The sequence below is a fragment of the Bactrocera dorsalis genome, chromosome 2 (genome assembly GCF_023373825.1).
Source record: "Bactrocera dorsalis isolate Fly_Bdor chromosome 2, ASM2337382v1, whole genome shotgun sequence".
NCBI classification, from domain to species: domain Eukaryota; kingdom Metazoa; phylum Arthropoda; class Insecta; order Diptera; family Tephritidae; genus Bactrocera; species Bactrocera dorsalis.
In genome coordinates, this window is record NC_064304.1 from 38,620,566 (window position 1) to 38,636,676 (window position 16,111).

The 16,111-nt window shown below is 36.4% G+C and overlaps 1 protein-coding gene across 5 annotated transcripts in view; it reads right to left on the reverse strand.

Annotated features, from left to right (window-relative positions):
- LOC105226379 (allatostatin-A receptor) overlaps positions 1-15,854 on the reverse strand; it is a 42,525-nt gene extending 26,671 nt beyond the window's left edge. The window contains exons 1-2 of one of the 5 annotated variants that reach the window (XM_049450378.1): positions 15,702-15,854; positions 11,592-12,424 (exon numbers count right to left, since the gene is read on the reverse strand). In XM_049450378.1, coding sequence (XP_049306335.1) covers positions 11,592-12,302 — 711 coding nt within the window. In that variant the 5' untranslated portion in view covers positions 12,303-12,424; positions 15,702-15,854. Of the gene's footprint in view, positions 1-11,591; positions 12,525-15,701 lie in introns of all 5 variants that reach the window. The other 4 variants (XM_049450377.1, XM_029550250.2, XM_049450379.1 and 1 more) reach the window with 4 other exon arrangements.
- Positions 15,855-16,111: the final 257 nt, after the last annotated feature.

Sequence of the window (16,111 nt, forward strand, 5' to 3'; positions counted from 1 at the left end):
TTTGCTGAGGTTCTTCTTACGAAATAACCTGGACTAGAAGGTTACTAAGTTGGTCTGAAGACTAACTGTCCAGTAGTGAACCACAATGAGCCAACTGAGTTTCTATTCGTTTTCATTCCGAAGTCATTGAGGCTAAGGTACCCTAGCAAGTTCATTAGCCTTACAGTGTCATGTAGTGCCGGCACCTTGGATCTGTTTATTTGTAAAATGAATCGATGCTAGAGACAAGGAGTCTAGACTTCCTTTCACCGGTCCTGACACACCGTCAGCGAACTCCAAACTAATACCCTTACCCTACAATCTGAGTGGCTAGTCAGTACTTTGAACGGGTGGCGTTTCGAAGCAGAAGATCTATTACTACTTTATGGCAGCCAGTTTCGCTTGAAAGCTGGAGCTTATAGAAAGTTCCTGACAGTATACTCCTCCACCATTACTCCCCACGAGCTTTGATTCTTCCGTAAAAAAGGCTCACACTCATCAAAATACCCAGATTCTCTGAGTCAGAGAGCAGCTTGCACGGCTATACATCTTGCGGCTGTATATAACGATGCCATTTGCAGCAACACGTTCATTGCCTAGTTATCGTGGTTCGTAGTGCACCACAAATACTGATGTGTGGGGGCCGTTAAACACTCGCCACTATATTCTTTTCCAGCGCTTTCCATCAAACAAAAATTCCGTAGGACAATATGGGTTCATAGTTTGGCTCTTTGCTTCTCTTTGGTGAGAGTACCCACTATTGCAAATGGCTCCCCTACGGCAACAAAAGGCAATACAAAAATGTATAACTACATACAAATATATAAAAAATATGCTTAAAACATTTTTATATATTTTTTTAATATTACTTACAGAAAAATAAACAAAAAAAATAGTGAAGAGGAAGTGTCAAATTGCAGTTTCCTTTTGTGGTCCAAAAATATCAATTCCTATTTCTGTCCAAATAGCTTGCTGCACACCCTAGCAAATGCATATAAATCAGCGCAACAAATACATACTTGAATATTAATAAAATAATATAAATTAAACCTCAATTTCGGCATAAGCATTTGAAATCGGATTGCCCAAATAAATAAATTACTCATCCGCCATGGCAACACACGCGTTTCCTATGCACAAACAAGCACGGTAATATTTATAGTAAACAAAGCTGCGGCGCAGCGAAATTAATATTATGGCCACTGATTATGTGTCGAAATTTGAAATTAATATGATTTAATGAGTTATTCAGTGTTGGCCGCTGAAATATTGCCGCCGAGTTGAGCGAAATAAAGCACATAAATGACAAGCGCTTGAGGTAAATGTACATTTATATATGTGATACCAACTTCCACATGAGTTGTTGTCTTATTATGATTGTATTTAAAGTTTTAAATTGTTGTTCATTGATTTTTTGAGTTTTTACTTAATTATAATATTTCAAATATTTGAAAAAATGGAAAATTTAGCATTTTTGTTTAGTAATTTTATTGTATTATATTTAATGATTTTATTACAGCGCGAGTGCTTATTTTAAATTTCGTTCTATAATTTCTGTTCATACTTAATAATAGAATGATAATAATGCGATATAGAGGCTTTAAAAAATTTTGGGAAAATTTTTCTCACATAAATTTTTACTTTGTTTTCGTTTTACACGCTGGCAATGTTTTAATTAATTGAGTTTCAAAGCGAAAACACGTAAAAAACAGAAAATGTAAACAACTTGTTTGATTTTAGTTTAATTTGGATTTTCCCCGAATTAGCTTTATTTCGATTTATTCAAATATTTAGCATTTTTACGTTCAGCTTACAAATTCATATGTATTTATGTATGTATGTATGCATGTATAAGAGTAAGTATGTGTGTGTGAACAATAAATATGTTAGCAACTAAATAACAGAATTCGGTTGTTCGCTAATTATTTTTGGTATGTGATTACGAAAGCGTTCCAGAAAATTTTTAAATAGCAATATGTGGCTATAAAATAAATGTTCAATATTGGCACACTTTATACATAACGGGTGATCCAAATAGAGATAGCTTTAGTCTTTTCTTGACAGAACACGCGTGAGCCGTGTCCAGCTGTCATATTTTTGTTCAGTATTGTTTGGCATTTCATCATGGAAAAACTTATGCCTGAACAACGGTAACAAATCGTTCAACTTCTTTACGAAAATTCACCTTCTGTAAAGGATGTGTTTCATACGCTTTACTCAACTTATGATCAACATAATCCGCCATTATTGGATAATATTCGACCGAGTGGATCTCGTCTAGCATTTACTGAAGAAAATATAGTAGCAGGAGAGTCGATTCGGCGCCGTTCGTAGCAATTCGGACAGATGTATGGAACAACTTTGCACATTTTACTTCGGGATTCTAAATTGAAAGCGTACAAAATATAGCTTGTGCAAGAACTGCAGCTGTACGATCTTTTTAAGCGACATCGCCTCCCTCTATGGGCTATTGAACAAATCTGAGAGGATCCAACGTTTCGCAGTCATATTTCGTTCATCGATTAGGCTCATTTCTGGCTGAATAGTCATGGCTCGTGATCTCGTCAACATTTGGTTTCAGCAAGACGGCGCCACTTCCACACATCGGTCGTGGTCGATTGCCTAACAATAAAATGAATGTCATCGAAAATTAAACTCAACGGATAAACCATCTGAATCGTAGCCGCGGCCAAATTTGGAAACAGATTATCTTCAAAAGCTAAATGCCATTGTTTTAAAAATATCGATTATTACAAACTAGTGGGGCGGCGATATCAGCCTTGAGGTAAGTTCAGTTGATTAAGAAATTGTTATGGCTGTCAGACCACAACGGAATCGCAGATAACTGTAAAGCTGATCTGGCAACGAAAGCCACCATAGCTTCGATATCAGTAGAATGTGGTCGGTGCTTCCCTCTTGTTTTGTATTCTGTTGCTGGAGAGCTGGGCTTCGTGGGAATTTGATCAGCGCTTGTCCACCAAGGGCGAAAGTCGATCGTAATCGATCTTTCCTCTTAGTAAGGCTGGTTTCTCCCTAGTTGTGAGAGTCCATTGTCCTAACGGCGTTCATGCTGTAAGTTTGAGAGTCCTACCGGAAGCCAGCTGCAGAAGCTCTATAGAAGAAGACGTGATGGAAATATCTCAACACTTAAATTCCTTCTTGATAGTACCGCGTGTGCAAAGTCAAGGCCGAAACACTTGGGAGCACACACCTTTAGTTATCTCATCGAGGTAAAATAGAAATTAAAAGCCTAAGCAAACTTGGATTGGCCGCAAGGCGCTGAGTTATCGAATATCGAAAACAGGAGTTATGTTATTATTGCATCAGAAACCTAACGGTAATATTTTCATAAATTATATACAACTAGAATATCGGTATTAGAAATATATCGGCTTTTAAGACTTTTGGTTATAATGTGTACCGACCACTGATATTGATAATTTAAAAAAAACCGTTCCTAAGACATTCGGGTCCACGTAACCGGGGTGGACCCGTATTTTTATCCCACCAAGGACTGTCAACTTGACAGAATTCTGTCGCTACAACAACAAAACCAACAACACATATAAAAATTTAATGTATGTCGGTAATCGATAATTTCAAATATATCGATATTTATTTTTGAAAACATCGATAAACTGCCAATGTCTTCGCCAAATTAGTTAACTTGATAGAACTCTGCCACAACAACAATAACACATATAAAAATTTAATGTATATCGGTAAACGATATTCTCAAATATATCGATATATACTTTTGAAACGACAATAAATTGCCAATATCTTCGCCAAATTAGCTAAATTTGTGCAACTATAAAACACTATCAATTTTTGATTTTTAATATCGAATTCGAAATTACATTCACATTGTATATCGACGATTTAAGTGCACTCAATAATTTAGCAGATATTTGGAAAATTTTGAAACCAAATGCTAAAGCTGTAACGAAAATGATGAAATTGCGTACTTTGCTTGCATTTTGATGAATTTCCACGGGCATTTTTATCTAAAATGCACACAAGTTTTTCTTTATTTGCGCTTCTTCTTCTTCTTCTAAATATACACCTACTTTATGGATGAGCAAATATTTAGGCGTGTAATATGAAATGTTTACAAACAAATCTTTATGGGCCATACAAAACACCTTCGCTCACACACAACAGCAACACACACACATATGTACCTAAAAGTGTGTATGTATGTGAGTTCTTGTAAATACAATACTTGGTTGTATGCACCCTGCAGGGAGATGTGTACTTGCCGGGCAAATTTTAATTAATTTAATTTATTTAATTTGAAAAAATTATGAAAAAATTCAAAAATAAATTGATCAGAAATAAATGGAGAACTATCCCATGAGCAGCCTAAGAGCTCCAAACTATTATATGGTAGCTTCTCATCCTGCACTACTGGAACTTAGACTACTTTGGACGCGTTCTGCTTATAAAGCGAGTGAAAATAATGTCAATTCACAATTCTTTCTTCTTTACATTAAAAGTACAAAGATCGTGTATAAAAGTGAAGAATGCCACAAATTATTTGAGAGCGTTTTCCTACTGGGTATGCCTAGACGCACATTGCAATTACAATTTTATGGCGCGTGCAGTCAATAATTTACATCGATACATATATCTTCTAGATTTATATCTACATCCACATGTGTAAATATGTAAACTTATGTATTTACTTGATTATTTTTGGAAATTCTTGGCAATAAATGTCTGCAGTTGATGCATTTTAATTATTCGACGAAATAGAAATATGGCAGAGTGACGGCACACAGATACTTCGCCGATACTACTGGCATGAGATAGAAAAACTAATTGCGAATAAGCACATACATGTAAATATGTATAAGTACGTATATCACAAATAAAAATATATATGACATATATGTATGTAAGTATGTATGTGCCTAGTCAAGTATTAGGCTTATTGTTCACAACGCCCTTTCCTGGCAAGTCATAAAAATAAATATGCCAACGAATGCTTTCGAGTGAGTAAAGTTATCAATTTTATATATTTGATATATTTCTGACTCTATTATTTTTGGAAAAATATTAGCGATGTAAAAAAAAAAATACATATAGACATATATGTATGTATGTACATATGTATACCCATATGCACGGCATATATTCATTTCCATTTTAGTAACTAACAATGTGTCAGACAACTCCGCTATCGATTCGTAAGTAGGTCAAATAAATACTATTTATTTGGTAAATGATATCAATATTATTATTAGAAACAAATTTATTGTGATAAGTCAATGTCTCTTTGAAGGCAATTCTTGGTCAAAAAATGTATCAAATTACAGCGCCCCTAAATTCAAGTACTTTAGTTGAAATCATTGTTTATTCATATTCAATGTTGCGCAACGCCAAAGCAAAACAAGTAAGGAAGGGCTAAGTTCGGGTGTCACCGAACATTTTATACTCTCGCATGATAAAGTGATAATCGAGATTTCATTATCCGTTATTTACACATTTTTTTATTTTGTTGTAAAATTAATTATAATTAAATTCTGAGAGATTTACCGACATTTTCGGTGAAAAATTAGGTTAGGTTAGGTTAGGTTAGGCACTGAGTTCTTCGTGTTCGATATCAGGGACCTTGAAAAGTTATAGTCCGTTCACGACAATTTTTCCACAAGGAATACCTCAGCTCAAATACCGTATTTGTGTAAAGTTTTATTCCGCTATCGTCATTGGTTCCTAATGTATATATTATACAGAGAAGGCATCAGATGGAATTCAAACTAGCGTTATATTGGAAGAAGGCGTGGTTGTGAACCGATTTCACCCATATTTCGTACGTGTCATCAGAATGTTAGGAAAATATTATATACCGAATTTCATTGAAATCGGTTGAGTAGTTCCTGAGATATGGTTTTTGGTCCATAAGTGGGCGACGCCACGCCTATTTTCAATTTTTAAAAAAAGCCTGGGTTAAGCTTCCTTCTGCCATTTCTTCCGGAAAATTTAGTGTTTCTGACGTTTTTTGTTATTCGGTTAAGGCACTTTTAGTGATTTTCAACATAACCTTTGTATGGGAGGTGGGCGTGGTTATTATGCGATTTCTTCCATTTTTGAACTGTATATGGAAATGCCTATAGGAAACGACTCTATAGAGTTTGGTTGACATAGCTATAGTAGTTTCCGAGATATGTACAAATAACTTAGTAGGGGGCGGGGCCACGCCCACTTTTCCAAAAAAAATACTTCCAAATATGCCCCTCCCTAATGCAATCCTTTGTGCCAAACTTCACTTTAATATCTTTATTTATGGCTTAGTTATGACACTTTATAGGTTTTCGGTTTCCGCCATTTTGTGGGCGTGGCAGTGGGCCGATTTTGCCCATCTTCGAACTTAACCTTCTTATGGAGCCAAGAAATACGTGTACTGAGTTTTATCATGATACCTCAATTTTTACTCAAGTTACAGCTTGCACGGACGGACGGACGGACGGTCGGACACTCAGACATCCGGATTTCAACTCTACTCGTCACCCTGACCACTTTGGTATATATAACCCTATATCTGACTCTTTTAGTTTTAGGACTTACAAACAACCGTTATGTGAACAAAACTATAATACTCTCCTTAGCAACTTTGTTGCGAGAGTATAAAAAGTACTAATTTTTGGCAGAAAGGTGATTCGTTATTGATCTGCGCAGGAGTATAAGCCAATATTGCTGTCACAGCTGTCAAAGAATATGGGTAAACCTCTCAGAAGGTTCATTCAAGTATATCGTTAAAGAGTTTTTTCGTCACTCACCTAGCTTCATAACAAAACATTTCCTACTCAGCAGCGCTTTCCTGATGCTCCCAAAACCAAAATAAACACCCAAAAATACCATATTCCAAAAGCATATTTAATTTACTCGTACTAATCCTGCCATTATTATGCCATGCCACGCTTTGTCATAAAATAACTCATTAGGCAAAATTAATTTGAAATAAATGGCGATGGTGGAATCGCCTGGCTGCCACCCCGTTCAACTATCAGTGCCAATTAAAGTCGGGTAATTGATGAATTATACAGTTAGCATTTGTTGCACACACCTTTCCCATATATACACATGCATATCTATATATAAATATATAGAAAGCATATTTAGTTGCTTGAGCAAAGCAAATTGTTATTAAATTTGACTAAAAATATGATTTCCCCCCCTACATACAGTTGATATGAATAGTATGACGACATAGAGACGCAAAATGTGTACTTAGTTACGAGCGCATTGTCATATGCGTCTCACATATAACGTGAGATAAGAGAGATAAACATTTGTTTTGATATTTGGCTTTCCGGAATTAAAAAGACCAAAAGCAAAAGAAAAACGCTGTTAAATAATTGGAACTGCTAGCTTATCGCTCACGAGTCTAATCAGCAACAAAAAATATTTATTCGTAATTATCTATGGAATTCAAATCAGCGCGCATCGCGAGCCGATTGGAACAAGTAATGACCAGTTTTATATGTTCGGGTATGGGGTTATCAGAAAACGATTTGTAGCGACAATTCGATAATCAACTGATAAGCAGCAAATGCTGCAATGTACTTACTTTGTTGGAAGGTAAAATTCAAATAAATATTTGCTTATTCTAACACCCACGATGTTGAGAGCAGTGTTATTCGACAAGCATATTGATAAATCTGGTTATATATTAGGATGGGTAGACTTTTTTTCTATACTTGTATAAAAACGCATAAGCGAAAAACTGTGTACGGCTCATTTTGAGCAACTTGTGTAAGATACGAGGTATGACAATTAAGTAATGAGACTGATTCCATAAAAGCCGTATATTTGAAAATTATTCTACAACTCTGCCATCCCCTTCAAAGTAGTCCCCTTGGGCAGCTAAACAGCGATCCCAGCTGTTTTCCATGCTTCGTAACATTTCTGTTACCGCATGCCGCCTGGGTGTCCGTAATCGACTCAAACTGGGTTCCTTTGGCCACCGATTTTGTTTTAGGAATCATAAAAAAGTCACAGGGCGAATAAGGCGGCTGTTGCAACACGAGAGGCCAAATACTGGGACATGCTGAGGGCGGTACTTTTGGCTCCTCAGAAAGGTTTTTTGGAACCATCTTCGCGCATAACTTTTTCATCGCAAAATCGTCGGTTAAAATTTGTTTGACTGTTTCACGGTCACCGATTATTTTTTTATTTTACTGTCATTAAGAGCACATTAATTTTTCAGAATTCTCCTCCAATACATACATATGTATATATTTAACAACGAGAGTGTAAATAAAGAACATCGGAAAATTATAACTTATATCACTCCTACTCTTACTATTATCTTCCTCGCAAATTATTAATCTCTTGCAACAGGTTGCTAGGGAGTGTAATAGTTCACCAACGGTGGTATGTATCACGCTACAGTTAAAAACTAATATAACGTTGTGGAACGAATCAAAATAAGAAAGAAATTTGATTGAAGAAGTTCCTTTAAAAAACACCCTTGTTTTTCGAAAAAATAAAAATGACTTCCTGAAGATTTCGTAGAATATGTGTAGTATTACCTTTTCCAAACAAACATTATATTTTTACCAAAATTTTCGCAAAAATTAACTCTCGCTTTAAAATCGAATAGTCCAATAAAATTCTCTGCTATTTGCGCTTTCAACACCAGCTGCGCCACACCAAGTGTTTGTAATAAAATTCACGTGTGCGGCAAGCAAACATAAATAATTGAATTTTATTTAAATGAACTTACTACTTTCCAAATTTTGCTCAAATGCAAAAAGCAACAAAGTAGCCAACAAGTGAAAATAAATACAGCAATTTTAAAAGTAAAACGCGAATATTATTATAAACACTGAGCAGACTTAAATATACAAAAGAGGCGATCGTGTGGTGGTGGACTTGGATGAGGTGCGTGGCCGAGCTAATGACTAGTTCGAATGAACGAGACTGCTTGGCCAATTGGTAGCCTAAACGATGAAAGAAGTGTCTAAGTTTTCGTGCTGCTAAGTGGTAGTGAGTGTGGAGGTTCTGTGCCGCTTCAGTGGGTGGAGGCTAAGCTTTTGTAGGGCAATTAGCTGCTGCACAGTTGCCCGGCAGTGGATGAGGTGCGAATGATCGAAAGCAATAAATTGAAGAATGTGTTGTTTGCGTGCGGCTACCGAATGAAAATCAAAGCAAACACGCACACTGAGGCTGTGAGGCTGCAAATGCGGGGCTTTGCTATGGATAGCTCACATCAGACACGCATACATCTGTACAAATGTATGTGGGAGTCATAAAAATGCTCTGTTGTTTTTAGCGCTTGGAGCAGTTTGCCAAAAGTATTTTATTTCGTTTTAATTATTTTTCAATTTCCCATATGAATCTTCCATATGCAAAACCAAACAAAAGGTGTTGAAAGATGCCCAATCAGATTTGCGCCAACGCTTATAGCGCGGCAGATATTTTTGTGTGTGTTTGTACAAATACAATTATGCTGCTGCTAATGATGAATGAATAATCGTTGTCGTTATTATGATTCGAAATTTTCCATAAATTAAATTTGAATTTATGGATTTATGCATGAAGTGTTTTGTATCATTTTTACTAGGCATTTTTGATAGCATTGTTTCCGAATTAGTGGTTTCAAACAATTTTAGGAAACTTTTTTTTCAGCTAAAGATCATGAATTTTTTTGTGGTTTAAGAATCATACAACGTCAATGAACGTAATAAGTTAAAAAAAAATGATCATCTCCATCTTTCTGCACTTGTCTCGCATTGGCAAGAGTACACTGTAAGCATTTTGGTTCCCCACTGTATGATACACCGAAGATGTCGATAGTGAGCCCAAAGAGTCTGATAAAATTCGCGTCAAGCGCAGGCATTCTAAACGATCACTACTCCTCATGGAAGTAGTAAGAGAACTCCAACTGGTATCGGGAAAGACAAAACCTGGTCCATGCATGGCATATTGGCCTACTAGATTAACTTAAACCTAACGTACTTAAAACTCCCTGGCATCAAGAAGGTAGGTCCATTTTTTCAGGTTGTCACAAAAAACAAACACGTTTATGAGTGCGGAACGAGTTTAGAGTGGGCCGAGAACGCGTTAAAGACGAACCGCATGTACTCTGGATGACCATCAACATCCACCATTAGTTTTCGCTAATAATCGTGCTGTGGTGAACTATGAACTCCTTCCGCTGCACCAAACAATTAAAAAATAATATCACTTAAGCGTATTTGACTGAAATATAAAAAATTATGTACGAACAACTCTAGCTTTTTCCACTGCGATAATGCATCATGTCATATTGTATTGGTCCTTCGTGATTTTGGTCTTGGCTCCGTGTGATGATTCGTATCACGTACTTTAGTTCTGTTTTCTACAAACTTGATAAGGATGCGATGCAAATAGGTCTGGTAGTAGACGAGGGCAAGACGAAATATCTGCTATCATCAAACAAATAAACATTGCACTCGTGATTTGGCTCACACGCCACTGTTGACAGTTGTAACTTCGGAGTCGTTAAGTCGGCTATGTTGGCTAGGTCGTGGATGAAAACACTCCAGCTCCGAAGAAGTATCATGCTAAATATATCCAGCAATATGCAGAGAAGTTTCGCTGTTATAAAGGGTGGGCCATATAAAATTTTAAATTTAAAAAGTCAATAAAAAAAAATGTCTTGATATTTTTCAAAGGTCTAACATTTATTTAAAAGGCTGTTTTATGAAATTTATTTGTGGAAAACAATTTTGGACAAATGACCACCACGGCTGAGTTTACATCAGCTTATCCGATCCACCCAATTTTGGTAACCATCGAGGTGGAAATCGTCCGAAAAGATGATTTTTCGGTAAAATTGACCAACCTCGGTCAAACGATCTTATTCCCAATTTGCGAACTGTAGACGGCTTTTCTTCTAGTGAATAGTGACCCATTTCGTAAATTTTAGACTTTTTACTGAATATCTGTCACTTTCCGAATGGTATTTGACGTTTCCAATTACGAAATATATATAATTCAAATTTAAAACGTTAGATGGCCCACCCGTTATATGTGTATCCATCGGTCGCATTAAGTAAGTTACTTAGTTTTTGAATACTCTTTCACCTCTACTTTTTCTTTTTGTAACCTGGACGAACGATATTTGTAACACACAGAAGGAAACAACGGAGACCATAAGAGCTCATCGTGACGAGCTGAGCGCGTTTAGACATGTGCAGATCCATCTGTCTGTACAATGATCCAGTCCTTCAGTTTCGAAGATATCGATGAAAAAATTTCATACATCCTTTTTTCCTAAAGAAACTTGACATACAATCTGAACGATCAAAATATAGTTTCTGTTCGTAATTATTTTTATTTGATACTCGTAAAGTATATATACAAAATTTGGTGTGAATTATTATACAAGACAACACTAAAATCTACAAAAATATTGCCTAGATCTAAAGTCTCTACAACAATTCTTGTCAATAGCGTTTCTATCAGTAGAGTGAAGATCTGGATCAACCTGGATGAATATTGTGCTCGTCTACTAGATAAAGAATGTTTGAATCAACCTTGTCCTAATCAAACTTAAAATCTAGATCTCCAATTCTTACAATAATACCTGATATCTCAACCATATTACTCTCATCACTTACCGTTAATCCATGCACCAGTGGCACCGGAAACGATATGGACAAAATGATCACCCACATTGTAACGATTGCAATCTTCGTCACCCTCTCGGTGCGCAATTGTCGCGAACGTATTGGATGTACGACGGCCAAAAAACGATCGACCGACATCAGCACCAACGTGTAAATGCTCGCAAAAGCCGTAACAACAATCAGGTATTGCACCGCACGACACCACAAATCACCGAAGGGCCAATACTCGGTTATATAATCGGTTGCGGTGAATGGTATGCAGAAAACGACGAAAAGTAGATCGGCAACGGCCAAATTGACAATTAGCAGATTTGTGGTGGAATGCATTTGTTGATTGAAGAGTACGACGAGTATGACGAGCGTATTGCCAAAGAAGCCGGACACGGCGAAAATGCCAAAACAGAAGGGTACAACAATGCGCACGAAGTTGCGTAATTCGGGTGATAATTCATCGATTTCCTCGTACTGCTCGAATTCGGGATCGATGAGACTTTGTGTGGTGGCATTCAGTAATGCCGTTGTGATGTTTTGCGCCTCTAACATTTTGCCGTTGTTGCTATTGCTTGTGTAATAGTAGGAGTTGTTGTGAGCAGTTATGCTGTTATGCAGTTCGTTGTTGTTGTTGTTATCACCGTTGTTGTATAAAATTTGATTTGTTGTTAAATTGGCGCTTAGATTCATTGCTAATCCGGCGAAGTTCATGTTTCAACTGTTGCTCTTCATGTTAGTGTTTTCTTCAATATAAGTACCGTTATCACTGCTGTTTGCATATTTGGCTGCCTTGAAGTATTGTTTCAAGTTTAAAAAGTCGCTTAGTGCATGCACTTCGTTAATCTTTAATAATTTTAATATTATAATAATATTTAATTTTATTATTTTTTTTATTTCATGTTATTTTCTTTGTATTTTAATTTATTTCATCTGCTAGTTTTTTGAAAAAAATAATTTCATTATTTTTATTAAATTTTTTTTTACTAAATAAGAAATCCACGTTGTTAGTTCCAAGAAGATTCGACGTTTTCGAGCCAAACTTTGCTCAGCGATGAGGCCCCTTGCAAGCGCAATAGGTATGGAAAGAAGCAATCTGCCACATTCGGGATCAAGAGTAACCTGAATAAATTCAAGAGCTGCCATTTCATCCAGAAAAACAACTGTTTGGTGTGGTTTATTGGCCGGTGGAATCACCTATCTGTCCATATTTCTTCAAAAGTGATGCCTATGAGAACGTAATCCGTTAATGCGCCACGATAACAGACTATTCCCAAGCATCGCATTAATCAATGGATTTATTGGAAGAACACTTCGGTGAGCAGATAACTTCACATTTTGGGCCGCTCGATTGGCTAGTAAGATCGTGTGATATCATACCGTTAAACTTTTTCCTGTGGCAATATATAAAGTTTAAAGTCTCAGAGTACAACAATGAAGTGTGTTTTACGTAAGATCCTTCTGTCAAACAGCTTAATTCTACGGTGCTCAGAAGCACAACGGATCAATACAATGAGTTGATCAGCGCCCTGAAAACTGGGTAAACATTTTCAGTACCTATCGTCAGTGTGGCATGGACACACTAACCACCTTGGTAGGGTTCGAGGCCCATCTAAAACCTCTTCTATGTGCACGGCGCCAGGTTGCAATGCAACTCCACATTTGAACTGACAAAGTCAGTTCTTCCCGCGATTTGGGTTTTAACCAGAGCCACCACGAATCTCCACAAAGTGCCAAACCCAATGAGCAGATTGGAGTTACCTCCAAGGGCTACTGCTCCCCGTGGTACCAGGTTAAAGTCTTTGGTATGACCTTGTAACCGAAGTTACTACCAGTTGAGTTTCCACACAACTCTGGACTGGCGGCCAGGATCTTAGTCGCCTCTTACGACAGGCATGCCTTACCGCGGGTATATTCGGTTTCCCCCCCGAACCCTGAGGCGGTCCCCCCTACCCGCAGGGAAAAGTCTCTGGGTACAATCGCGCTTCGATTCAGGCCTTGGAGCAAGCCATCACGCGTGTCATTTGTCAGTTACCTTTCAAACGAGTCATCGAAAATTGGACGCAGCGTATAGACCATCTGAGGCGTAACCGCGGTTAACATTCGAAAGAGATAATCTTCAAAAAATAAATGTCAAAGAATATCCTTTCGAATGATAATAAATATTCGCTATTGAATTTGAAGTTTCTGTGTTTTTTCTTTAAAAAAGTAGAGTAAACCGAAGTGTACGAGGTGTGTTCAAAAAGTATCGCGAATTTTGAGTTTTTTTCAAAAATTATTTACTTGTTCATGAATATCTATTTTGTCCCCTTCAAAGTAATCCCCATGAGATATTACGCACTTGTGCCAACGGTTTTTCCAATCTTCGAAGCACTTCAAAAAATCATTTTTTTTTATCTCCTTCAGCTCCTCCTTCGATGCCGTCTTTATCTCGTCAAGAGAAGCGTAACGTCGTCCTTTCATGGGCCTCTTCAGTTTAGGGAACAAGAAAAAGTCACAGGGGGCCAGATCTGGGGAATACGATGGCTGCGGCATCATTAGTGTGTTGTTTTTGGCAAAAAAGTCGCGCACAAGCAACGATGTGTGTGAGCAGGGGCGTTATCGTGGTGCAAAAGCCAATTTTTGTTCTTTCACAAATCCGGGCGTTTCTGGCGGATTGCTTTGCGCAAATTGCGCATAACTTGCAGGTAATATTCCATATTGACCGTTCTTCCCTGTGGCAAGAACTCATGATGCACCACGCCCCTGCAATGGAAGAAAACTGTCAGTTACGATTCACGATACTTTTTGAACACACCTCGTATTACCCTTTAGAAGCTGTCAGAAGGTAGAAGAAAAGGAAATTATACAACATCGGAAAATAATCTCAACTATCGGGTTGATGGTCTCTTTATGATGCTTCATAAGTTACAAAGATAACAATTTTTGTACTGCTTAACTTCATTAGAAGCACAGGATGGTTCAGCGAAGAGACAATAGAGTGAGGGGATTTTAGTGCGGGGCCTCGTAAAGGACTATGTGTCACTCTACGCATCTACCTAACAATAATTTTGTAAAGCTCTATTGAAATCATTTCAACTGAAGAGATATTTATAATTTTTAATTATTGGGTAGTCGAAAAAGTCTTTTCGTATTTTGTCAAAAGATATCGTCATATATCTCCAATGCATTGTGTCATACTATATAGTGTTGGAAAGATGAGACTTTAAGCTTCATTTGTCAAAAAAAAAAATTACTTTAGTTGCGAAAAAAGTTACAGCTGTTCAAAAATCAGTGAAAATTACGAAGAAACTTGCTATATTTTGAAATTTTTGTATGAAAAATGGAAAAATTCTACACAAGCAACCATTGAAATTTGTGAAGTTTACGGAGACAATGTTGTATCAGTTCGTGCAGCACAACAATGGTTTGCTCACTTCAGTTCTGGAAATTTTGAAATTTCGATTAACACTGTCTCTAGTGGAAAAATGGCAAAAAGTGGTCGACCAAAATAGTACATATTTGTTTATTTATTTATTATTATAAAAATAAAAAAAAAAAAATAAATTGAAGTTTCATTAGAAATACGAAAAGACTTTTCGACTAGTTTTTCATATATTGGTTGAATTAGTTTATGTAATATTTTTTGATAGAAAATTTATTTAATTTAAAATATATTAAAATTGTCATGCTATTATTCACATTTATGTATAATAAGTTTTTCTATTTATTTATTATTATATTTATTTCAATAATTATTTTAATTATTTAATTTCAATATTTCAGGATCTTTTGCATGCCTGAATTAATTTCTAATTTCATTTTTTTATAAAAAAAAATTATTTAGAAATTCACTTTCTTTCGTAATCAATGAGCACTTCAAAGCTTTAGGTTGCATTTTAATGCAAATTTTTTTTTATTAATTTTAGTAAACTTACAAGTCAGAATTAATCTTTTCGTATTTTCTTTAAATTTTTTCAATTTTTTTTTTATTTTTTTTTTAATTTTTCTTTTTAAATTTTTCTTTTGTTTTTTGTTTTTGTTTTTATCACTTCAATGCCCACTCAAATTGTTTTTAAAGCAAAATTTGTCACCACAGACATTTGCACATATATTCATATATAGAAAATATACCGTTAGACGTGCGCCATGCACTTATAATGCAAATTTTACAATTACTTTAAACGTCACTCGTTCGGCACTGTGCTCGTTCCTGCTTATACAGTTAGTTACCGTTACCGCAACAATACCGTCCTAACGCTTTGGACCGCATCTCGCGAATGAATTAATACATTTTTGCATAGAAATCGACTATTTTGCGGAGCACGAGCAAAGTTGAGTGAAATAAGCACACAAGCTCGCGCCACTACACCCACACAAACGCACACATACATATGCTGCATAGAGACATGTACTCAGTAAAGTGATGATCCTCAAATGAGTCAATTCGACGCTTTGGCTATTTGCTCAGTTAGACACACATAACGGCAGCGGTGGCGGCGGCGGCGGTTTATCTTCACTTTGACATTGAAAGTGTTGCTCAC